We start from the raw sequence: 26,268 nt of genomic DNA on the forward strand, positions 1-26,268 counted from the left end.
TTCCCGGTCACCTCAGCGGGACTTAGCTGAGAATGTTATAGAACTATTTTTTGCATGAGGTGGCCGTGCGGTTCCTGGACAACTTGGTTTGTAGTTTAAAACCAACAGGAGAGTGCTTTTTGGAGTGAAGGTGCCTGAGACTAAGTGGAACAAATGCGACCTGAAAGCCAAGTGGAGCACCCCATATTGCGGCTGCAGGAGCTACTGAAAGTTGACCAGCAAAAGCACCAAGCACCCTGGAACTATTTTGGGCATAGGACCACGTGTGCGGCGGGTCAGAACTTTAACACGGTGGCGTTTCCCTACACTGAATAGACCTCAATACTATTTGGAGAACTTGGGCGCTCAGATCAAGGCTATTTAAAGATGTATTATTTGTTGTAATAATTTTTTTATTATGTTTTGGGGTACTTTTATGTTTTTATATTTTTGTGTTTGGCTCTCTGTTCCTGGGAGATAATTAGCTTACCCGTCTTTAACGCAATTATCTCTTAGGCCCAGATATTATTGGGAGGGACTTGTGCTGAATACAATGGAGACCCCCTGCTGGGGTCTGTGCATAAAAGACCAAGTTTGGCTCCTTAAAATCAGTTGTACTCCCAGAACTATGTGCCGTCTAGTTACTGGGAGGGGAAGGGCTATATACACTGCTCAGCACATTGTTCCAGCTCATGGAGGATTCAGTGGGGAAAGTCCTTGCACAAATTCTCCAAATTTCCACCTAGGAAGGGGATACAAAGCTGCTGTGAAGGGTATACAGGACACCAGAAATATTATATCTGTAGCTGCCAAATTGGCTGTGGGGGAAAAAAAGAGATTATTTGCTTTCATTTAGTAATCGAGATACATGTATTAGTGCAATGCTACCTTTAGTGTTAGCAGTGTGTCATCCAGTCAATGGGAGGGAATAGAGCTAGTACCCTATCCTGTTCCAGGGCGGAGAGGCTCCAGGAGGACCCCAGTCAAGTCACAGCGACTGGGGCTGAAGCATTGAGGTTTTCCCCTGTTCCAGCTCGGTAGTGGCCTTGGCGGAGATAACCAGCCAGGGATATTTACACTTAACACCCTTGTTTCCAGGGGTTTGAATAAAAAGAAAATGTTACATTGTTTTCTTGAAGAAAGGTCATTTATGTCTACTGGCTACAAATAGTACATAAAATTATTGGTTGCTTGCAAAAACCAAGTGAACAATAATTTTACAACGCACACTCTGGCAGATGCATTCTGTACCAAATTTTGTTAAAACTAGTGTTTTATAAATCTTCCACTCCTATACTTTGTATAAGGCTTAGATGCAAAATAACTGACTTTAATCTGGATACCAAATGCACCTGGGTGTTTTCTGTAAATCCTGTTTGCAGCTTTAGTAAATATAAGAATTGCCATTCCAGTTGGAATTCCATCTGGACAAAATTTGTTTTTAGTAAACAACCGTGTTCATTTTGATTTTAATAAATCACAACCAACATTTTTGTTTTATGTCTATCTAACCATCCTTATATACATACATATAAACACATATACCCATATATACACACACATATATTTAATTTTGTTATTTTGACTTTTTTTTCCCACCCAAAATTTCACCTGGCCTCCCAGTTCTTACATTGACTGCTACTGGGAACCAACTGCCACTCTGTACTGTTGCCAGGGCTGGGAAAACATCATGTCCCAGCTCCATCCACAGAACTAGGTGCATGAAAATCAGTGAGGACTGATCCCAGCAGCTGCATCTGTGACAACATGGGATCCACATTAGTGGTAGAGCAGGCACGTGCCTTATCTGGTGCTCCTATTTCTTACAAGGCAATTGGTGAAGGACCCTTATTATATTTATGCCTAGATGTAATCCTATGGAACTATTATTGAATTAATAAGAAAAACTTATTCTAAGAAACATCTTAAACAAAGTTGCAGCAATGGCTGCCATTGAGTTGGATGTAGAGCCCTTAAAAGTTTTTGTGGTCTCCCTAGTCCTCTAACAGAATTCATAAATTCTATGAAAATATTTATTTTTCTTGGATCAGTCCCCATTCTGCATCTTTAGATATACTTCATTAAAAATATGGCATATGATGACCTGGTAGATATTCTTAAGTGATATAGAAAAAACTAAACTACATGGATGGATCATGTACTCACTTGTTGGATATAGTTGACAAACTTGCACATAAATTCTCCAAATATCCATCCCGGAAGGGGATACAAAGCTGCTGTGAAGGGTACACAGGACACCAGAAATATTATATCTGTAGTTGCCAAATTGGCTGTAGGGAAAAAAAGGAGAAATTTGCTTTCATTTAATAATCAAGATACATGTATGACTGTAATGCTATCTTTAGTGTTAGCAGTATTTTAGACATTTGCAACTTATGCTAAATATTTACTGGAAAGGGCGAAAAAAACAACACAGTTTCATTATCAAACACTTTGTTCCATCATCAGCATTGTTCAAACTCTGAGAGTCTTTGATCAATTATCTTTATACAAAATAACATGCTTTCTTCCTTCTCAAAGTGTCACTGGTTCTTGCCTTTTCTATATTTAGCAACACAAAAGCACTCAATGAAGATAGCGTATTTTGGAGATTTGACAGAGAAGCAAACTTCAAAAAAAGAATTCAGGAAAGTGTTTTATATGTTATTTTTGACCTGTTTATTCCGTGCTCAACTAGAGGCTACATTGTAAAGTTAACACAACTTTAAAAGTTATTGAAAAAATGACTTTGCAAAATGGAATACTAAATAAAATGTAATGTACAAAAATGCAAAGTTGTACACTTCAGGGTGAGGAATGCACAAGTAACTTACACTATAAATGGTAGTGAGTTAGGGAAAGCAACAAACGAGAAGGCTTTGGGAATAGTTATAGACAACAAACTAGCTAGGCAAAAATGTCCAAAGTCAATCAGCAATGACCAGTAAGGAATTGCATGCAAATGAATCATTAATTCAAAGGATAAAAAATATAATTTTCATATATCAATGGCAAAACCACATCTTCAATATGAAAATAAGCAAAAAAGCACAGACCAAATAAGTTTTTTGAATCCTATTCTTTATTTATTCGCCACATATCTATTAAAAGCAATCCTGCATCGTACAGCTTGCAGAGCTTACGTTTCAACAGTACAGCGGTCTGCGTTTTTAGTACTTCAGTACTTTAACCACATTCAGTTAAGAACCCTATTTTTAGTTTTGAAGAAAAACTAACATTTAAATTTAGTTTAGAAAAATATCCCATCAGATATGATAACATTGCAAATATACTCAAGACAAACCATTGCCTGGAAATCTATTCAGGATATGTGGTCAACTATTTACTCTGAAAGAATAGAGATTTAGTCTGAGGCAAAGGGTTCTTTTACCGTAAGAGCAATAAAGATGTGAAACTCGCTGCCTGAAGAGATGGTTTTAACAGAGTCTGTATAGATTTTTACACATTGACTAATTTAAAGTTGTATAAAATGGGGAATGTTTTTATTGGATCTTTGTTGGAGGCAAAGTGGCATTAAAGAAACACATATACAACAACAAATATAAACACATGTGGTGAGATTGTCCTCATATGACCGAATTTTGTGAGAATATCAGAGCCTTGTCATGTAATATATTCCATAGACCTTTTGATCCTGGTCAGTGGTCTTTTATGTTGTTTAGATGGCTTTCCCTTATGCTTACAGAAACCGCTCAATAATATTATTTGTTTAATACAATTAATTGCACAAAGAGCCCTGGCAACAGGAATAAGCAATTAATGGATAAACTTAGTTCAAAATTAATTGCAGTCCTTATCTAAGATATGGTAAAAATGGGAGAACTTGTTCCCATTATGGCACTGAAGATGTACCAGTTCAGGCACGCTGTCATCTGTGGGTTTCTTTTACCCAATCTGTACCACTAACTGCTTCACTAAATGCTAGGACTCAGCTTTCATAGCGTATGCTTTGACAATGCAGGATATTCTCTACTGGTATCTGGTTACTATATGATATTCTTTATATCTAGTCCTCTGGCAATACTCTATGAGTAACTATTCTATAGAGAACAATACATGTAATACACCTGGGAGACCTCAAGGAAGAGACAAAATGCTCCTTCTTGGCAACTCACAATAACTCAGTTTATTGTAGAAACAGCCAGCATATATAGATCACAACATACATGTAAACATATTGTGCATTTATTTTAGAGACTCCAAAATTGGGCAGAACACATATAGAACACAAATGAAAGAACTAGCTACAAAGTGATTCATTAATGTGTCTCTGCCACCCTTCCCCTGTGGAAGTCCACCCTGACAACAAAAGGTTATCTTGATTAGCAAGGTATATAACTGGACCCACTGTCACTTCAGAGCAATCTGTGATTTCATTATCACATCCCTTTGCTGTAGTAGATAATAAGCAATTACAACTTTAGTAGATTTGGAGCTCGAAGATCAGGTGGCCACTTGCAGAACAGAATTTAACTTAATTAACCTACAAAATACATTGCAAGCAGTATCTCATAGCACTTATTCTCTTAGCCTGACAAAACATGAGGTGGTGTGAACTTACGGCTTTCGCAAAACAATTCAGGCAGATCAGGCTGTCCATCACGTGATAGTTTTATTATTTCCAACCTCTTTCTTTTGTCTTGCGTCCTATCTACTTCGTGGGTCTTCTTTATACTAATGCCTTTTCTTCTATTAGTATAGTTTTTGTATTTGTTACATGTCATAGAGATTTTGTGAATATTTTACTTTATTTATTTTTCTGGTTTAAATGTAGTTATTATTGTAACTGCTGTGCCCTTGGTATGCCATAGCATGCCAGACATGTGTTGGGTTTGGAAGCACTGTAATTTGTATGATGTACCTTTTGTTTCCTATGATATTTAAATCTTCTAAACAACCCGTTGGTTCATATGTTTAGTAATATACTTTCTTATACTTGAATTTAAATAAAGAATTTATTAAGAATTTTATTACAAATGTACCAATTTTGGTATGTCATTGGTTTTTCAATTCAAACAGGATAAACCATTCCTCCTCTCGTATATTCCAGAGATAGACTAACTTCAGCACTCCAAATATTGTGGTCTACATCTCCCTTGATGATTTTACCTGCATTATGTCTGTAGGAGCATTGTGGTAGATCCAAAACATTTGGAGTGCCAAAGGTTGCCTACCCCTTGTATAGACGATTGCTCTTTTCCTCATACGAAAAGTACTTGGGGCCAAAATATTTTTTAGATTATTCCCTCTCTTAAAAATCATTTTGGGATTAGTGGGGATTTTCGTCTTAAGAAAATCATCCTCCAAGAGCAATGACCAATGTTTTTTTACAATTCTTTGAATGTCGAAAGCTTTAGAGTTGTATTGTGTATTGAAAGCAAATTCATAACCTGGATTACTTCTAGTACAATTATTTTCTTTCAAAAGGCTTTCTCTCTCCTTTTGTCCTATTTTATCAATCTCTACATCCAAGAAATCTTTGGAGTAACCCTTTTCTAAAAATCTATCTTTAAGTATTCCACTTTGAGCAAAAAACATCTCCTTATCTGTGCAATTTCTCCGAATACGAGTAAACTGACTCTTGGGCACTCCCGTCAGCCATTTTGGATAGTGGCTACTATTTTTCTCTATGTAGCTATTTGTGTCTGTCTTTTTAAAAAAAAGTTTTAGTTTTAATTTGATTATTTTCCACATAGAGAGTAAGATCAACAGTATAACAACATACGTAAGAACGTTGTCACACATTCAGTTCCAGAACACTGCAATAAATGCCCCTTTTTCAGAAATGATATAAATTTTGTAGCAATAGAGCAAGTACATTTAGATGAGAGAGGAGGTGATTTAATGCTGAAATTAAGAAAAAGAGAAGGCTTCTGGATACATAAGTTAAAGACCATGCAACCTCGAGGCTCGAACGTGGATTTTGATTTGGTGTGTTTCTTAAAATAGTTTTTTTCCTCTTTTGCCTATGGTACTTTTTTATTAAGATTTTATAAAGTTTTTTGTACCATTTTTGTACCATTCTTTGTTTTTTGTTTGTAGGTTTTATATATAATTTTTTAGATATTTTTTAATATATTTTTTAATTCCTATAGGGTCTCTCTTTCCATTTAGAGGAGTTTAGAGTATAACTTTTTTTTTTTTTTTAATTCTTTATTTTTATTGTGCACAAGAATTGACAAACAGCCTTGGTCGCCACAACAGCGGTGTCAAGGTATGGGTAATTTCAATTTGCAATACATGTTGTGACATATATTAATCGGGCACATTTTAAATTTTGTAGGTGCAAACAAATCAGCATATTCATCGTAGCATTAATGAAATATATAAGAAACTACTTCGCTTAACTGTAGAGTACGTATCGAGGATCTGGCTAACGTTTGTTCGATTATAAGAGTGCAGTTAACAGATTAATAAAAGGAGTAAACATCCCAAAGTATTAGAGAGCAGTGCTAAGTTGTTTTAAAGATTGAGTGGTTACTCAGACTATGAACCCTAGATTGCGTACGTGAGTAGCTAGAGAGACATTTTAGTATATAACAAACAGTATACAGAGTCGAGAGAGCAGTGAAGGCTTATATAAGCTTAAGGTGTACCAAACCTCGAAACAGGTGTGGTATACATTGCTGATGGTACAGTCGGTGAAGTACAAATATTAAAAAGTCGCAGAGTATGAGGCATGGTAGGGTGCCTGACAGTGTGAACAGTTATGCAAGCGGGGTATACTACACGCTTATTAGACAGGGGTATACGATAGGAAGAGGAAACAGTGAACCCGCCTGAGAGTCAGGCTTGTCAGCGTGAAATCGGCAGGTGATAGGCTATCTGGGAACATGTCTGGTGGGTATAATAACTTTTTATTTTATCAGGTTGCGAAAAAAGTTGAAAAAGAAAAAAGGTGAAAAATGCAAAACTAAACATATTTGATTAAACAATGAGGAGCATTTTAAGAGTTTGCTGTTTGCCTATCTCAAGGTGTAAAAATATAAAAGTGCACACCCCAAAAACTGTGTGAATTAGTGATAGGGCAGCAGGCTAGTCCCCAGTTTGTTACCGAAAGTCAGCCGACTCCCCTAGTCGGTATTCTCATGGTGTCTACAAGTGGGGCATAAGCGGTGCCCAGAGGTGATGTCCACAGGTTGGTAGTGCTTCTCCTGGCTGTGGTCTGAGTGCACTTTCTTCTGGGAGGAGGGAGGTTTGGCGTGCGGTGATGGTCTCGCCGTGCTGTTCGGGTGTTCTCGGTGTGACTGGATTTCCCGGCTTTCTGGCTCCGGGCCTTAGCGAGAGCCCTCGCCTTGTGTCCATGGAGCCTCCCAAACACAGTGGTCGGCTCGGGGGCCCGCGGGTTCTCCCCGTCTCGGGCGTCCCCACGGGTGTATGGACGGCATGGGGTAAACCCCTGGTGAGCTCCCAGCCCAGAAGGATGCCGGGTAGTCGGGACGGCAGCTTTGTACACCTTTTTGACGGTGAGTGTCGATTTGAATTTTAAGGTATGCTCACAGGTTTTCTTCTGCTCTTGTGCTGGTAGGCCCACATTGCCCCGTTCGGGTTGCAGGTCGGCAGCCCTCTCAGGGGCTCCATGCTTGTTGTCTATATTGCACTTGTTTTTCCGTGGTGGGGCTGTCTGCTTCAATTTGGCCTCCAGCTTACGCCAGAAGTCGTAGAATATTGCCTCTAGTCTCTGCCGGGTCTCATGCTGTGGGTCCGTAGGCTCGGGGGAACATGTGGCGTCCGCCATGTTGGGTGCGGCATCGTGTTGCTTGCGTCCCCACTCCGACCCCCTTTGCACCCGTTCCGGACTTGTAGTGTCTCTCTGGTGTGGACCGCGATCACCCCCGACGGTCCAGGAGGGGGAGTAACGGGGTACCTGCTTGCGTTGTGTCGGCATCACACGGCTCCGGACCGGGAGATCGGCCGCCTCTCCCGCTCTACGGTCGCCGGGCCTCATGGCGCAAGTCGGTCTGCCAGCCGGTCTCAGTGCGGTCACAGGCTGCAAGGTGGGTTCAGTGCCCATTCATGGATCAGATTATATTTTTAGGGTAGTCTTTTCATAGGTTTTTATGGCTAAAAAGTCGTGTTTTGCCCTATTGATTGAGGAGCTCTGTTTAGGCACGTCTACCTTCCGTGCTGGTCAGGCCCCGCCCCCCCTAGAGTATAACTTTTAAGATCAATTTGCTGAGGTCTCCTTTAAGATTTGAATTTGGGTGGTCTTTTAGATAATATTTAGAAAATATTTGTATTAGTTGTGATATTTACTATGTGATATGAAGCTATGTATTAGTTTTTTAAATTCTTGAAGTCACTTGGGTGATCTTTTAGACATATAATAATTCAGTTGGGACAGTGGAAGCACGTTCTGCATTTTGTGACAATAGAAATTCAATATGTGTAATTTACATCTTTTTTTATCTATGTCTGTTCCATTTTTTGGATCTACTACGTTGGGACATTACAAAATGAGATATAAGGACTCTTAGTTTTATTTTGATCTCCCGGCGATGAAAGAAATATGCCGTTCTGTGCACATGCGCAGAAGGAAGGACGGCACATGAAAACGAGGCTTGGAACGCTATTTCCACAGATGAAATACAGCTGATTTCCCTGCTGACGATAGGTGGTTGGGGAAGGCGGGAGCCTCACCCGGTGATTTAAAATGACGCCGGAGGAAGGAAGGATCACACTGCACGGGAGATTCCTGAAGTTATTACCCCTGAGGAAGTTCGGTTGAAACAGACGAAACGCGTAGGGTTGGGCTTTTGTAGTGAGAGTGTTTAGATTATTATTTTTATCTTGTTACTGTTTGTTATTTTAATTTTGGCTTTAATAAATAGATTTTACGCTTGAAATGATATCCCTTATATTCTTCATCTCCTTACTTATACGATTGGAGGAGGATGGTGGAGGAATACATCTTGTGATACGCTTATATATCACTACATTTTTGTAAGTGTAATTTATTACAGCGCAAGACAAAAGTTTTTTACCATCTGCACTTATTTTTGGTTTCTTTTACCTTTTCCTCCTACATGCCCATCCATAATTGTATTCTTCCTATTCATTTATCTTTTCTCTTCCTTAATCGAAGATTATATTTATCAATCAGATTACACGTATAATTAGTGAAGATAATATATTGATATTTAAACATCTTTAATATCGCCTATCTACACAGTTTTGCCTATCCTCAGTACATAAACAAAAGAAATATTCAGTCTAACCAAAATGCAATTATTAATGATCCACTATGCTCATTAAGGATTCTTATTTATTTATCAAGAAATACCACTTATTTGTTTTTCTTAGCTTCCAATTTTTTTTTTTTTTTGTAAATATATTTTTATTGGTTTTTCAAAATATGGAGTGGTATTTCAATATTAGAAAGTAGCATAAGGTAACAGTGTGGGACTCGCAGGTCTCCGAATACAGGCATGTCTTATTAGTAAGTAGGTACCGTGCCTTGTGGCGGCCGGTTGTAAAGTAGTCAACGTTAACACATATAGTCGATATACGGGCTCGCAGGCCCCCTGTTGAAAACGGATTCGCAGATCCTTTTGATGCTCTAATTCGATTGTCTGATTACCGTGTGGGGGAGGGGGGGGGGGAAGGAGTGATGTAGTTCTGGTATTTCCTTACGGTCCTGTGTTGGGTTCCCTGTCTCTCTTGTAGTAGGGTTTCTGTATGTCTAGTTCTATCTGTGTACTGGTTTGTGGCCCTACTATGCCTAGTGCGTCGGTAGGTGCGATACCCATGTCGGTGGTTTACTCAGGGTGGTCCGTTAGCTGGTCTTCTGCGTGCGGTACGTCCTTACTTCTCTGGTTGTGGTCCCTTCAGGGGCTTGGGGGAGGGGGGGGGGAAGGGGGGGGGAGGGGGAGGGTTTAGGTCGTCGGGTCGTCTGTTGTCTGTCTGCCGTCAGGTCGTCGGTAGGCGTCCGTCTCTTTCTGTCCTAGTTTCACTAGCGTCTCAGCCGGTCTCTAAAGTCCGGGGTTGCTGTCGACAATAGCCAGTGGGTCCAAGTGTTGAGATATGATTGGTGCGTGTCTTTGGCTGAGTGATAGAGGTCTTCCTGGGACCTCAGTTCTTCCATCTGTGTGAACCATACCTCTAGTGATGGTGTCACTGGTGTTTTCCAGTATTGTGGGATGATTGCTTTGGCCGTGTTGAGGATGCGTATAGTCATTGCTTTTTTGTATTTGGATTGGGGTACTCTAGTGTGGTGTAGTAGCATTTCAGCCGGGTTCATGGGGGGGGGGTTGTCGGAAAATTGTTTCGTCATTGCGTGTATGCCCTGCCAAAACGGGGTTATTTTGTCACACTCCCACCAAATATGTAGCAGTGTACCCCTTGCCCTACCACATCTCCAACATAATGGGGAATGATCTGGTGTTATAGCGTTTAGTGTCGTTGGGGTGCGGTACCATCTAGTCAGTAGCTTATATGCCGTCTCTTGTGTTCTGCTGTAGGTGGAGCAGTGGTGTGTCAGATAGCAGATTTTTTCCCATTCAGTCTCGGTAAAGGTGCGGTTTAGATCATGTTCCCATTTCCCTTTGAAGTTCGGTTGTGTCACTGGTGTTTGTGTCAGGAGCATAGTGTAGATGACAGATACCCCATGGGCTATTGGGTCTGGGTTTAGGCTGATTTCTTCGAAGGCTGTGAGGGGGCGCGTTAGTATCTCCCCTTGTGGGAGAGTGGCTATATAGCTCTGTATTTGTCTGTGTTTCAGGCGCATGAGGAGTGTGTGTTCCGTGGTCGCTCTCAGTTCGTTGAGTGAGCTGAGGCCCCTGGCTGAGTAAACATGTCGGAGTCTAGGTGTGGGGTCCTGGATCAGCGGTCGAAATGCTTTCGGGTCCGCTCCAGGGGGGAAAGCTGGGTTGTGTGTCAGTGGGAGTAGGGGTGATGGATATGTCGTTAGGCTGTGCCTACCTTTGGCGCGATGCCATTCCTGGAGAGTGGCTCTTGTGTATGTGGGGTCTTCCGTCCCTTTCGTCTGTGGTCTTGGGGGTAGCCAAGGTAGGGCCTCGACGGGAGTCCCTATCATTTGTGTCTCCACCTGTTTCCACAGTTTTCGTGTCCCAGTTTTAGTCCACTCAATAATCCGTAAGAGGTGGCATGCCTTGTAATAGAGGGAGAAGTCTGGTAGGGCTAGTCCCCCTTTGTTCTTGGGCTGTGTCAAAAGTGTATGTTTGAGTCTGGGTCTTTTACCATTCCACACATATTGACCCACGGCTGTCCGCAGTGACGCGAAGAATGTGCGTGGGATCAACATGGGGATGGTCTGAAATAGGTATAGTAGCCGGGGAAGGAAGTTCATCTTGACTACCTGAATTCTCCCCAACCATGAGATATGTGGGTATGCCCATTCTCGCATTTCCTCCAGGAATTTAGTGTGGATGGGGACAAACTTTTCCCTGTACATGTCTCCGCTAGTTCGCGTTAACCAGATTCCTAAATATTTGATCTTTTGATTCGCCCATTGTAGTGTAAAGTGTTGGCGTAGTGGCCGTTCCCTCTGTGCGGGTACCGAGATGTTTAGTATTGAGGATTTTGTAAGATTGATCTTTAGGTTGGAGATTCTGCCAAATTCTTGGAAGGCCTTAAGGATATTAGGGAGTGTTATTTCGGGATTGGTTACATAGAATAGTAGGTCGTCGGCATATGCGGCTATTTTGTGGTGTGTTTTTCCTAAGGGTATTCCGCTAATGTCCGGGTTGTTTCTGATGGCTACCAAGAACGGCTCGAGGGCGAGGACAAAGAGCATTGGCGATAGGGGGCAGCCCTGGCGGGTGCCATTGTGTATGTCAAAAGGTGCTGTTAGCGCTCCATTGACCACTACTCGGGCCGACGGTTGCGTGTATAGCGCTCTTATCCACCCCATAATGCCCGGGCCTAGTCCAGTGCGTGTGAGGGTTTGGAAGAGGTAGGTCCAGTTCACTCTGTCGAAGGCCTTCTCCGCGTCCGTAGACAGCAGGAGAAGGCCCTCTGGTCGCCGATTGTGAGCGTGTATCAGGGAGAGGGTGCGGATGGTGTTATCTCGGGCTTCTCTCCCCCCCACAAACCCCACTTGGTCCGGATGTACCAGTATGGGTATGTGGGTTTGTAATCTAGTAGCCAATATTTTGGCCAGTAGTTTCAGATCGCTGTTTATGAGCGAGATGGGTCGATAATTACTGCAGTGTTCGCTGTCTTTCCCTTCTTTGGGGATGATGGTGATATGTGCCTCTAAGGATTGTTTGGTAAACTGGTGTCCCTCTTTTATTGCGTTGAACGTGTCTAGGAGAGGGGTGTACAGTATTTCTGCAAATGTCTTGTAGTAGCATAAGGGTAGGCCGTCTGGGCCCGGGCTTCTACCTGGTTTTGTCTGCTTAACGGCCATGGCCAGTTCCTCTGGGGTGATTTCGTCGTCTAGGTGGTCCGCTGTTGTCTTATCTAGTGTGGGTAGTGTGTGTGTGTCCAAGTATTCGTTTATGGTGTCCAGGAGGCGTTTGTGTGCTGGTTGTGTCTGTGGTCTCGGGAGCGTATAGAGTTTCGCATAGTAAGCTCTTATTGCTTCTTGGATCTTTGAGGGGTGGCGTTGGAGCGTGTCATTGGTATCTCTAATTCGGTCTATGTAGGTCATTTGTCTGCGTTTCGTCAGCATGCGGGCCAGAAGCCTGCCGCTTTTGTTACCGTGTAGGGAGAAGAACAGTTTGTGGCGTCTCGCGTCTCTATGGTGCTTCGCTTGTAGTAGTGTGGACAGTTCCCTGCGTAGTTTGAGTAGGTCGCTTAGTTGTTCGTCCGTCTGGTTGTTTTTATTTAAGGTGTCCAGCTTATGTATGTCTGTTAGTATCGATGTCATGGCGGCCTCTCTTTGTCTTTTAAGGTGGGCGCTTTTCTGGATGAAGTGGCCCCTTACTACGCTTTTATGGGCTTCCCAGGTGATCGTGGGGGTCGTTTGGGACGGCACGTTGAGGGTGAAATATTCTCGCAGGACTTTCCCAATGTCTGACTTAATGTCTGGAACCGTGAGGAGGTGTTCATTCAGGCGCCACCTGGCTTCCTTGGGTCTAAATAGGGGTGATGTCATCGTGAGTGTGATTGGGGCGTGATCTGACCATGTCGCCGTGCCTATTTCAGTGTGTTTGGTGAGTGGGAGGTGGTATTGCTGCATGAAAAAGTAATCTATTCTAGTGTATGAGTTGTGTGGGTGGGAATGGAAGGTGTAGTCCCTCTCATCCGGGTGGTAGGCCCTCCAGCAGTCTACCAGTTTGTGTTTGGTGAGCTGTGATCTGAGTGCTGTCAGTTGTTGTGTTGGTATGTGCGAAGTTCCCGATGACGTGTCCCATCTCGGGTCAAGGGCTAAGTTGAAGTCGCCTCCTAGGATCAGTATGCCTTCGGTGAATTTTGTGAGTGTGCGTAGGATTTTCGCAAGGAACTGATGGTGTCTCCTATTCGGGGCGTAGACGTTAGCTAGGGTGTAGGTTTGTCCCGCTATCGTGCCTTTCAGGAAGACGAACCTTCCTTCCGGGTCAGTCCTAGTCTCCTTTTCTTGGAAGGGGAGACCTTTGTGGAGTAGGATCGCTACCCCCCTTGTTTTGCTGCCGTGATAGTTACTGAAATAGCCCATGGGGTATCGGTGATCTTGTAGTTTAGGTCTTGCCCCTTCCCTAAAGTGAGTTTCCTGTATGTAGACTATGGAGGCCCTAGAGGTGTGGAATTCTTTGAGTGCTGTCGATCTCTTTTCGGGCTTGTTTAGCCCTCTGGCATTTATGGATAGGATTTTGAGATCGGCTGGCGTGAGTGACATGCCTATCTGTCCGTGAGTCGTCGGTCCGGTTAGTCAGTGTGGGTTGCGGGTTGTCGCGGTCTGAACTGTGCGTGGGGTGGGGTGGGGGGGTGGGGTCAGTGGGGGAGGGGGGGGGGGGTACTTCGCTCAGTGGCGGTAGGGTATAGGCGAACAAGTGGATCCGAGGTGTGAGCCTGGTACCGGCTCTGGGTCTCGGTCACTTGGGCACGTCGCCAGTCCCTTGGGGTAGTAGGAGGAAGGCTGAAGTTTCTCAGCGGGTCGTGGTTTCCCTAGGCCGTCAGTCCTGGGTTACCTGTCCTGTCGTTACTTTCGGGTCTGGGTGGTCCAGTCACGACAGTCCCCTGGGTCTTCCCTTCAAGGCTCGGTCTGGTGTTTGGTCGGGTTTGATGTGTCCTCGCCTAGGACGTCTGAGCATCTGTATAACATTTATAACATTTATAACATTGAACTCGTTTAACATTGCTTAGCATATATCTTCTAACAAGTAACAATTTACTAAGAATAACTTGCAATCCCCTATAGATGAGACACATAGGCGGTATCAGTGCTCTCTGTTTAGGTGTATCATGCATGGTGTCAGGGCTTCCGCCGAGCAATTTTAACATACATACAACATTGCATTTCTATCAACATACGACAGTTATCAACTTGCCTAGTGCAACCTTTTATCTCCAATCGGCATCACGGAGTGGCAAAGTCCCCTGTGTCTATGTGTGTCGTGATCGGTGGTCAGGAGTTACGCTCCGCTTTCCGAAAGCGGTTCTGTGACCGTGGTATGTTGTCGTTGTGTCTAGTCTTCGCTTCCCGTTATGTCTGTGGTGTTGTAGCTTGGTGTGAGGGTGGTTAGTCTATACGTGTCTCCCCAGCCCGCTTGTATATTGCCCACTGTCCCTTTGTCGCGGTCAGGTATAGGTGGAGTGTAGGCGTGTGGTCCTGTGTGTGTGTTCCCTGTGGGGTTTCCGAGCGAGCCGGGCCCCCGCCTCCCCGCCTGCTCCTGGGTAGGTCGTCACAGGTCCGTTGGGGGTGCGGTTGCCCGGGTCGGTCTGTCCCCCCACTACTGCCCTCCGTTCCCCATTCAAGTGAGCTGGTGTGGCCTTGGAGTAACCGGTATCCCAACCCGTTCCTCCCTCTAAGTCTCCCATATATTGGTATAGCCGTTAAGGCTGTGTACTTGCGTTTATTAGTGTTTACGGCAGTCTATTGCGCTCTAGCGCGATCAGTTCTGTGGCTCGATCTAGGAGCAGTTTCTCCGGACACCGCTGGACAGTCCACAGCTTGGGCAGGCAGGGGTGTCCACTGGGGTTGGGGCAGAGTCCTCGGGTGCTGAGTCCATAGTGGATTGCCCTGTCCCAGCGGGGTTGTTAACAAGGTGGTTGGCTTGTGGGGTCCATCTTGGATGTGCAAGCGTAGGTCGAAGTCCGGGCAGTGTAATTGCCATAGCTTGGTCGTCTCGTGGGTCAGGTTCCGTGAGCTAGTTCGGTACTTGCAAAAGTGTGGTTTCAGGATGCAATGTCTCTTGTTATAATGTCTCGTGTCGTGTTCATGCGGTAGTAGGGGTTCTGTGCCTTAGTGTCACTTGGTTATTGGCCCCGTGGGCCTAGCGCTCGTTGGCGGGTGTTTCTCGGTGTGGGCCTCTCTTCGGCCTGGCTTTCCTGGCCTCGTGTTACTGAGTATAGTGCCAGTGGGTCCGGCCATTGTAGTTGTGCCGGTGTTATTTGGAGTTCCTTTGCCACCTCGTCTAGGTCTGCTTTCTCTCTGATGTCTAGCGGGCCTCTAGGTGTGTGGACCTGGAGCCCGGTTGGAAAACGCCAGCGGTAGCGTATCTTGTTTGCCTGTAGTTGCCTTGTGAAGGGGCGTAAGGCCCGTCTGTATGCCAGCGTGGCGGGCGAGAGGTCTGGGTACAGTTGCACCTCCGATCCCTCCACGTGCACCTTACCAGCCTCCCGCGCTTTCCGGAGAATGTCCTCTTTTAGTTGAAAGTTGGTTACACAGCAAATAATGTCTCTAGGTGTGCTCCCAGCTGGGCCCCGTGGTCTGAGAGCTCTGTGGGCCCTGGCCATGTCTATGGGGAGCTTTGCGGAGCGGCCTAGGAGGGTATTGAATATACCTGTGATAGTTTGCATAACCGGGGTGGTATCATCATGTTCCTCCGGCACCCCTCGAATCCTAATGTTATTTCTTCTGCCCCGATTGTCTAAGTCTTCCAGATGGATTGCGATTTGTTGTAATTGGAGCGTTCTGGTCTTTAGGATGTCCGTGTTGGCAGATTGCGCCGACGCCATGTGGTCGCATTCCGCTTCGAGATGCGACACCCTCTGGCGGAGGCCGCTGCATTCTTCTCGCATGGCCTGGAGCTCCGCGGTGATAGAGTGTCGGAGTTCGTCGTTAGCTGCTTTTAGATCTTGTTTAGTGGGCAGATTGTGTAGGATGGCGAGCCATTCCGGCTGCATTGTCTCGGGGCCAGTTGTCTGTGACTCCGGCTGGGTGTCGGCTGTATACGGTGCTGGTCGGAGGAGGCCTTCTGAGGCCGCCGAGTCTGTGGAGGCTTGTGATTCTAAGTCCGGCGGGGGGACCAGGAATTGCCGCATGGATGGGTGCGTGGAGCCTCTGGGATTGTCAGCAGGTTTGGGGGTATTAGATGCCCTGTGAGATTTACCCATTTTCGGGGTAATAAGGTGCTGTAGGCGAGGAAATGTGCGGTGCCTTGTCAGGAGCTCAGGGTTTACGCCGCCATCTTCTTCGGCTTCCAAGCCACCAGCTTCCAATTTTTAATTCACCTTTCTTACTTCAGTTTTAGGCAAATAAATCTCTAATGAGACAGAGAGGGGTATTTTTCTATATCCCTACATTCGTATTAACCCTTAACAGGGAACACATGGGATGGGTGGCAGCATTGTAACATGGCTTTCTTCATTTTGCATTATCAAATGGTATGCTCGATTAAAAGTTTTATTCTTGGAACAAAAGGCGTTTTCAAGTTCCTTGTTCCTCGTTATTGTAAGGAACACTAGACCACTTCAGCTCAGTCCCTTAACCCTGCAATAGTAATTATTGCAGTTTTCAATAAACTGCAATAATTGCCTTGCAGGTTTAACTCCACCTCTAGTGGTTGTATACCAGACACCCACTACAGGGACTTCTGGGTGGTTAGGCGACTCTTTGTCACTTAACTGACCCTGGACGTCCTCACGCTATGTATGAGGACATCCAAGGTTACCCAAAATCCCATAGGAAAGCATTATAGAATGCTTTTGTATGGGGGTACTCCTAACGACAATCGCCGAGCATGCGCCTTATGTCCCCATTGAGCAGCCGATACAGAGCTTGACCCAGCACCTGGAATCAGGTAAGTGACAGGAAGGGACAGCTCCACCATATATGTACCAAATTTCCAATATCTTTAACCCCTTAAGGACACAGCTTCAGAAGCTTGACTTACGCTTAATGACACAAGCAATTTTTGCATTTTCTTGCTGTTTGCGTTCAACTGCAATTTGCATCTCTCTCATTTATTGCACCAGCACATATTATATACTGTTTTTTAAAGGACAGAACGGGCTTTAATTTGATATGATATATATATATATAAATGCTTACTTATTATAAAAAAAATACAGAAAAATGCAAAAAAAAATGAAAAATATTGGTTTTTTTTACAGTTTTTGCAATCATAATGTGTGCATAATTAGTGCAGGTTAAGGAAAGTAATTAAAAATAAATTAATTTATTTGTTCTGATTTACAGAATATATAATGTGTCTGGGATTTTAAGTTTGTTTTGGTAGTTACAGGTCACAAAGCACAAGGAGTAAAATAAAATTTTAATGTGGAGCGATTTTAGAATTTGGTATGTTTGTCTTGTAAGCCTAATAGCCATAAAAGAAAACAAAATTGCCACACAAAAGTATATATTTATATAAAGAAGACATCACAGGCTATTTACCTAAGGTGGTTTTTACACTTTTTTCAGAGCCATTTCACCGCCAACCTCTGCTAAATATTGGAGTAAAATTGTGTTTTGTTTTGTTTTTTTGGCACACAAACTTATAACAATGAACTTCTCATGTTTATTTTGTAAAGTTGGTGTGTGCTATTCCTGTACAAAGTGTTATCTTGTGTTCAGTTACATCTGCTGAGTAAAATGACACCCCCATTGTATGTCTTTGGCACTATTTCGTGAAGTTACAGTGCCATATAGGAGACCTATCCATTTCAGTATTCACAGTAGAATTTTGAGAGACGGATTTAATGAGCCTATGTGTCCATTTGGGGTATTATAACAGTTTGACTGTTCAAAAAAACCCCACAAAGGCCTACCATTTGTAAAAGTAGACACTCCAGGGTATCTCATAAGGTGCATATTGTGCCTTAACATGCCCCCATTATTTCACCAATATATGCCAAAGTATGTGGTAAAAAATAATTTTGTGCGTTTTTTACATATGGATTGCATTTTTGCTAGGCATTTTGTATATTTCACATGTGCCACTAAGTTCAAACCCCCCAAATTACGCTCAGCTAAGTCTTCTGAGTAAAATGACACCCCCATTGTATGTCTTTGGCACTATTTCGTGAAGTTACAGTGCCATTTAGGTGACCTGTCCTTTTCAGTATTCAAAGTAGAATTTTGAGAGACGGATTTAATGAGCCTATGTGTCCATTTGGGGTATTATAACAGTTTGACTGTTCAAAAAAACCCCACAAAGGCCTACCATTTGTAAAAGTAGACACTCCAGGGTATCTCATAAGGTGCATATTGTGCCTTAACATGGCCCCATTTTTTCACCAATATATGCCAAATTATGTGGTAAAAAATAATTTTGTGCGTTTTTTACATATGGATTGCATTTTTGCTAGGCATTCTGTATATTTCACATGTGCCACTAAGTTCAAACCCCCCAAATTATGCTCAGCTAAGTCTTCTGAGTAAAATGACACCCCCATTGTATGTCTTTGGCACTATTTCGTGAAGCTACAGTGCCATATAGGAGACCTATCCATTTCAGTATTTACAGTACAATTTTGAGAGATGGATTTAATTGGCCTATGCTTCAATTTGGGGCATTATTGCAGTTGGAAAGTTTTTAAAAAAAAACACGAAGGCCTACCATTTCCTAAAGTAGACACCCCAGGGTATTTCAAAAGGCATATTTTAAACCTTAGCGTAGGATAATTATTTTGTTAGTTTGTACCAAGTCTAGTTACGATTAGCATTTTTTCTGCCTTTTTGACACACACTTGGAGATGTTACTGTATTTTTTGTAATCCTTATGTGTGCTATGGCAGTAGAACACCTAATATGTTGCTCAGCTACATCCTCTTAGTGCAGCAATACCCCCATGTGTACCCTTTTTGGGGATATGTGGATGTTGAAGGGGCACATTGGAGACCAAGCCATATCAGTTTTTACCGAACTTTGAATTTTGACGCTCGGCCCATGTGCAATTTCCAAGCATCTTAGCAGGTTTTAAGTTCAAACTACCCCACAAAGGCCTACCATTTCTTAAAGTAGACACCCCAGGGCATTTCAAAAGGCATATTTTAAACCTTAGCGTAGGATCATTATTTTTTGTTAGTTTGTACCAAGTCTAGTTACAATTAGCATTTTTTCTGCCTTTTTGACACACACTTGGAGATGTTACTGTATATTTTGTAATCCTTATGTGTGCTATGGCAGTAGAACACCTAATATGTTGCTCAGCTATGTCCTCTTAGTGCAGCAATACCCCCATGTGTACCCTTTTTGGGGATATGTGGATGTTGAAGGGGCACATTGGAGACCAAGCCATATCAGTTTTTACAGAACTTTGAATTTTGACACTCGGCCCATGTGCAATTTCCAAGCATCTTAGCAGGTTTTAAGCTCAAACTACCCCACAAAGGCCTACCATTTCTTAAAGTAGACACCCCAGGGCATTTCAAAAGGCATATTTTAAACCTTAGCGTAGGATCATTTTTTTGTTAGTTTGTACCAAGTCTAGTTACAATAAGCATTTTTTCTGCCTTTTTGACACACACTTGGAGATGTTACTGTATATTTTGTAATCCTTATGTGTGCTATGGCAGTAGAACACCTAATATGTTGCTCAGCTATGTCCTCTTAGTGCAGCAATACCCCCATGTGTACCCTTTTTGGGGATATGTGGATGTTGAAGGGGCACATTGGAGACCAAGCCATATCAGTTTTTACCGAACTTTGAATTTTGACGCTCGGCCCATGTGCAATTTCCAAGCATCTTAGCAGGTTTTAAGCTCAAACTACCCCACAAAGGCCTCCCATTTCTTAAAGTAGACACCCCAGGGCATTTCAAAAGGCATATTTTAAACCTTAGCGTAGGTTCATTTTTTTGTTAGTTTGTACCAAGTCTAGTTACAATTAGCATTTTTTCTGCCTTTTTGACACACACTTGGAGATGTTACTGTATATTTTGTAATCCTTATGTGTGCTATGGCAGTATAACACCTAATATGTTGCTCAGCTATGTCCTCTTAGTGCAACAATGTGTCACGGGCAACGCTGTCACGGATTCCAAAACACAAACAGACCACAAAGAGAGAGAACACAGAGAGAGAAACTTGTAATACCGGTCCTTAGAATGGCCGGGCTATACAAGCAGAGAATAGTCAAGGTACAAGCCGAGGTCAAAGGGGTAAAGAGAAACGGAACAACGATAGGACAAGCCAAGGTCAAGGATCAGAGAAGACAGGATAAACAGGAGACAAAGCCAAGATTTGGTAACCAGACAGTTGACTAAAATCACACCCCAAAACGGGTCTGCTTATTCGGCCTGGGTGTGGAAAACTTTAAAACAATGGCCAATACATAGGCCGGGCTAAGATCAGGGCAGTAATAGCTTTTCTCAACTCTTACGCCCCTCTTGTAACACACCCTGCACCTTTTCTGGGGGTTTTGTTTTTTAGGGGTTGGTGGAATCTTAAAGCAGAAGTGACCTGCCTCCATTCTTCTGCTAGGCTCCACTGATGGTCCCCCTCTGTGGCACTCAAGTAACCCAGAAATGAGCTGAAATTGAAAGGAAAGGAATGTGCATTTCAGCTCAGCATTTGCCTTTTTAAAAATAATAAAGGCATTGTGGACTGCCGTCTGCATTATATATATGCCCACTTTTTTATACCATGCCCTGGTTTTGCGCATGATTAGATACGGCTGCATTAGTTGATCGGATAGATCAACTCCCCCATGTGCCGATTATATTGCTGAATGCAGACTGGCACCCGTTTATATTCCTCTCTGCCACGAACTGCGACCCTGCGAGTGTTTTCCCCATGGATGGTAGTTAGGATGAAAACCTCCTTTTTATCGCGGTACTGGAGTGCCAGCAGTTCATTCTGGCAGAGGGCTGCTGTTTCCCCCTTTTTTAATTTTTTTTCTGCTAGAGCCTTTGGGAAACCTGTGTGACTCTTCCTGATAGTGCCACAGGCCACGGTCTCAAAACAGTACAGCATTTGTAAGAGTGGGATGCTGTTATAAAAGTTATCGATGTATAAGTGATAACCTTTGTTGAGTAATGGCATTATTAAGTCCCAGACAATTTTCCCACTTGTCCCTATTATATCTGGGCAACCTGGGGGATCAAGGTGGCTATCCCTTCCTTCGTATACACGGAAGGTGTATACATAGCCACTGCCACTTTCACATAATTTATAAAATTTGATCCCATACCGGGATCTTTTGGATGGGATGTATTGTCTAAATCCCAGTCTTCCCTTATATTTCATGAGGGACTCATCAATTGAAATTTGTTTTTTGGGGGTGTAAATAGTGGCAAATTTTTCATTTAAGTGGGAAATTAGAGGGCAAATTTTATAAAGAATGTCATACTGCGGATGATCTTTTGGGGGGCACTTCATATTGTCATTAAAATGCATAAAACGCAGTATGTCCTCATATCTCTCCCTATGCATAGTCTGGGAAAAAATGGGGGTATTAAAAATAGGATTTTTAGTCCAGTACATTCTAATTGTGGGCTTTTTAACTACCCCCATTAACATGGTCAGTGCCCAGAATTGTTTAATTTCTGGCACACTGGTTGGGTACCATCTCTCTGTCCTGGCGATTCGGGAGTCTTGGTTGCGTGCAAGATATTGCTCCGCATACAGATTCGTCTGGGTAACTACCTCCCCAAAAAAATCATCCCCCCAAAACAGCTCCATACAATCCAGCGCATTATAGCCAGACAGGTCAGCCTGTATGCCAGGATTGGCAGTGAACACTGGGATGTCTGGCGAAAAATGATTAGGGGGTACCCAGTCATCTGCGCCATATTGAACATTAGGGGAATCGGCGATTTCCTCTGATGTTACTGCACTATCTGGCACATAGTCCCTGTCCCCTGCGTCACTCCCTGCGTCACTCTCTGAGGCAGTGTCGGTCGCCTCTGAGTCGGCGGCTAACAGGGCATAAGCCTCCTCTGCGCTATACTTTCGCAACATTTTTAATACAGTTAACACAGCTAAGAAAACTTTAACTAAATAACTAAACTTTTTTTTTTTTTTTTAACCCCTAAAAAAAACTAAATTCCCCAAATTACCACTAAATTCCACCCACCAACTAACTAAATCACCAATTAATAAAATAAAAGAATAAAATTGAACCCCTTAGGGTTACAAAAAAAATAGAATTTAACCCTTAAGTGTAAAAAAAAATAGATCACAGTAAAGTACTGTGACCTGTATATTGATCACTGCTAGCAGTGATCAAGCAGCAGGGAAAGGGTTAATATTTTTTTGTAAAGGAAGGGGAAAGGGATTAGGAACCTTTGAAAGATAATCAGTATATTTCTGGGACACAATGTTGCAACGATCCGTCTCTCTCCACTTCACAAACCCACAAGAGGTGGAGGGAGGCGGATCAGATATCCCAGCAGTATTGTGACCGCTGTGACTGGCTGTCACAGCGATCACATGTGCTGGGACATCGCAATTTGCTGTTGCTGGCCTGCCCCTGACTCAGAGGGACCCAGCAACAGCGTTAACCCCGCGATCGCCGGCACTGCGCGATCGCGGCGTTAATTTTACAGCGGTACGGACGAGGTCCGTCACCCGTCGTTAAGGGCATCCCCAGGATGACGGACCTCGTCCGTCACCCGTCCTGAAGGGGTTAACACATCCCCAGTGCCGTTTTTAATATTGATTGGACCCTGGACAAACATTTGCCTGGGCCCCCTGGACCCTGGACCCCCACCTCCCGGGCATGCAATAACAACCTCAACTCCCACTAAGCGGCAGAACTAATGTATAGAGTGCCCTGTTGCAGGAATATTTTCCAGGCCTTCCCTGTATCGCAAGAGGGAAGAAAAGAGAAATCCCCATCTTTCATATAAGTCATGCGATGCTATGACGGCTGGGGATCTACTATCCTTGCAGGGTTGTATTTGTGAGCAGTGTTTGTGCATTTGAAGGTAAGCATGTTTTTGTATAGAGTGTATATGTGCATGTAGGGGTGTATTTGTATTTACTGTTACCATTGGAATGCAGTGGGGTACTTGTGTGTAGTGTTTGCGTTTGAATGCAGGGGTGTGTGTTTGTCTGTAGTGTTGGCTTTTAAATGCAGGCGTGCTTTTGTCTGTAGAGTTGATGTTTGTATATAATTTTAGCTTTTTAATACAGGGGTGTGTTTGAATGTAATGTTTGCATTTGCATGCATGGGTGTGTTTGGATGTAGTGTTGTCTTTTAAATGCATATGTACATTTGTGTGTAATATTGGTATTTCAGCAAAGGGGTTTGTATATATGTAATGTTTGTATTTGCATGGGTGTGTTTCCATGTTCTGTTTGATTTCTGGAATGTATGTACATACATACTAACACATATAAACATACACATCAACATGCAGATACACACATAAACACCTTGACACATACTGGCACATACACACATACACAGATACACACCCTTTGGCACACAGATACATGCACTTTGATACACACACCGACATACACACAATGGCACAGCCACACAGAGACACACACACGCACATCGACACATATGTACACACTCAGATACACACATACACAGGTACACACGCAGGGGTGTATTTGTGTACAGTGCTAGTGATGGAATGTAGGAGTGTATTTGTGTGCAGTGCTAGCGATGGAATGTAGGAGTGTATTTGTGTGCAGTGTTGGCATTAAAATGCTGGGATGTATGCATTACCACACACTCAGATGGACACTTACACACCGACACATACATACACACATGTAAACATACACACTGACCCACAAGTACACATACACACAGCCAGATACACACACACTGACATAAACACAGCCATATATACACACACACACAGCCAGATACACACACTGAGATAAATACAGCCAGATACACACACACACACAGCAAGATACACACACTGACATTAACACAGCCAGATACACACACACACACACACACAGCGAGATACACACACTGACATTAACACAGCCAGATACACACACACACACACACACAGCGAGATACACACACTGACATAAACACAGCCAGATACACACACAGAGCCAGATACACGCACTGACATAAACACAGCCATATACACACACACACACAGCCAGATACACACACCGACACCAGAGGCGTAGCGTGGGCGGTGCAGGGGGGGCTGGCCGCACCGGGCGCAACATCTGGGGGGGCGCCAGGGGTGTATTAGCCGCGAGGCAAACAAGGCCTTGGGCGGCATTTTCCAGGGGGCGGCAAAAAAAGCCGCCCCCAAATGCCCAAGGCAAATGTCTTGTTAGCCTTGCGGCTAACAGACATGCCGGCGGGCTGCTGGGCTGGGCGGGCGGCATTGGTGGGTGGCCGGTGAGGGAGCACTTCCTCTGAGCTGTCTGCTCAGCTCCCTCGCACGCCGCAGAGTGAGGCTGGGAGCCGGAATATGACGTCATATTCCGGCTCCCAGCCTCACTCTGCGACGCGCGAGGGAGCTGAGCAGACAGCTCAGGGGAAGTGCTCCCTTGCCGGCCTGCCGCCCGCCAATGCCGCCCGCCCAGCAGCCACTGGACCACCAGGGAGGAAGAGAACCCCCTCCCCCCCCAGCATTTCCAAAGGTAAGGGTTACATTTAAAAAAAATATGTGTTAAAAATGTGAGTGTGTGTGTATGTCTGTTAGTGTGTGTGTGTATGTATGTCTGTTAGTGTGCGTGTCTGTTAGTGTGTGTGTCTGTTATTGTGCATGTCTGTTAGTGTGTGTATGTGTCTGTTAGTGTGTGTATGTGTCTGTTAGTGTGTGTGTGTCTGTTAGTGTGTGTATGTGTCTGTTAGTGTGTGTGTGTCTGTTAGTGTGTGTGTGTGTGTCTGTTAGTGTGTGTGTATGTGTCTGTTAGTGTGTGTATGTGTCTGTTAGTGTGTGTGTATGTTAGTGTGTGTGTGTGTGTGTGTGTGTGTCTGTTAGTGTGTGTGTGTCTGTTAGTGTGTGTGTCTGTTAGTGTGTGTGTGTGTGTGTGTGTCTGTTAGTGTGTGTGTGTGTGTGTCTGTTAGTGTGTGTGTGTCTGTTAGTGTGTGTATGTGTCTGTTAGTGTGTGTATGTGTCTGTTAGTGTGTGTGTGTGTGTGTCTGTTAGTGTGTGTGTGTGTCTGTTAGTGTGTGTGTGTGTGTGCGTCTGTTAGTGTGTGTGTGTGTGTGTTTATGTTAGTGTGTGTGTGTGTCTGTGTCAGGATCGGGACAGGGATCCAACACGCAGAGTACAAACAGTAGCCAGATACGTATACCGGACCTTAGAATGGCCGGACTAGCGTAAGTAGTACAGTATAGAATGGTCAAAGACAAGCCAAGGTCGAGGGTAACAGAAGACAGGTAAGCGAGAGACAAGCCGAATCAAGGGTAACAGAGATAAGCAGAGTAAGGTAAACAAGCCGGGTCAAAACCAAAAGGGATAATAGAATACACAAGCACTGAGTGACTAGAACAAGCTAGAACCACGACAGGGCAATGAGCTAATGAAAGAAGCTCTGTTAAATACCCTGTTCAGAGCAGTAACCACGCCTCCAAGGCGTCCTGATTGGTCCTGCAGCCATTGACTGACAGGTTGTTCCGGGGGAGTGTCCTGATGACTACTTCCTGCCTAGATGCTGTAAAAGGCAGTCACTCCCTCGCGGCCGGCCTAGCATGACCGGATAGACCGCGGGGAAGGGAGCCATCAGACCGTCTGGATGGAGGAACAGCTAAGTCTCTACCTCTTTCGGAGGTAGAGACCACAGGTACCCTGACAGTACCCCCCCTCTCAGATACGCCCACCGGGAAAGCGAGAGTGATACGCCCTGCGGAGACAGGGAGCATGAACATCCTCCTGAGGTACCCAACTCCTCTCCTCAGGACCATATCCCTTCCAATCAATCAGATATTGTACTCTCCCCCGGGAGATTCGAGAATCAATAATAGAGTTAACCTCATACTCCTCCTGACCCTCCACCTGAACGGGGCGAGGAGGGGCTATTGTGGAGGAAAATCTGTTACATATGAGTGGTTTCAGC

The 26,268-nt window shown here is 44.0% G+C and overlaps 1 protein-coding gene across 1 annotated transcript in view; it reads right to left on the reverse strand.

Moving 5' to 3' along the window:
* Nucleotides 1-26,268, reverse strand: part of KISS1R (KISS1 receptor) — a 436,110-nt gene that overhangs the window by 179,951 nt on the left and 229,891 nt on the right. Inside the window, exon 2 of the mRNA XM_063457370.1 lies at nucleotides 2,146-2,270. Coding sequence (XP_063313440.1) covers nucleotides 2,146-2,270 — 125 coding nt within the window. The remainder of the gene's footprint in view (nucleotides 1-2,145; nucleotides 2,271-26,268) is intronic.

This window comes from Pelobates fuscus, chromosome 5 (assembly GCF_036172605.1).
Source record: "Pelobates fuscus isolate aPelFus1 chromosome 5, aPelFus1.pri, whole genome shotgun sequence".
NCBI lineage: Eukaryota > Metazoa > Chordata > Amphibia > Anura > Pelobatidae > Pelobates > Pelobates fuscus.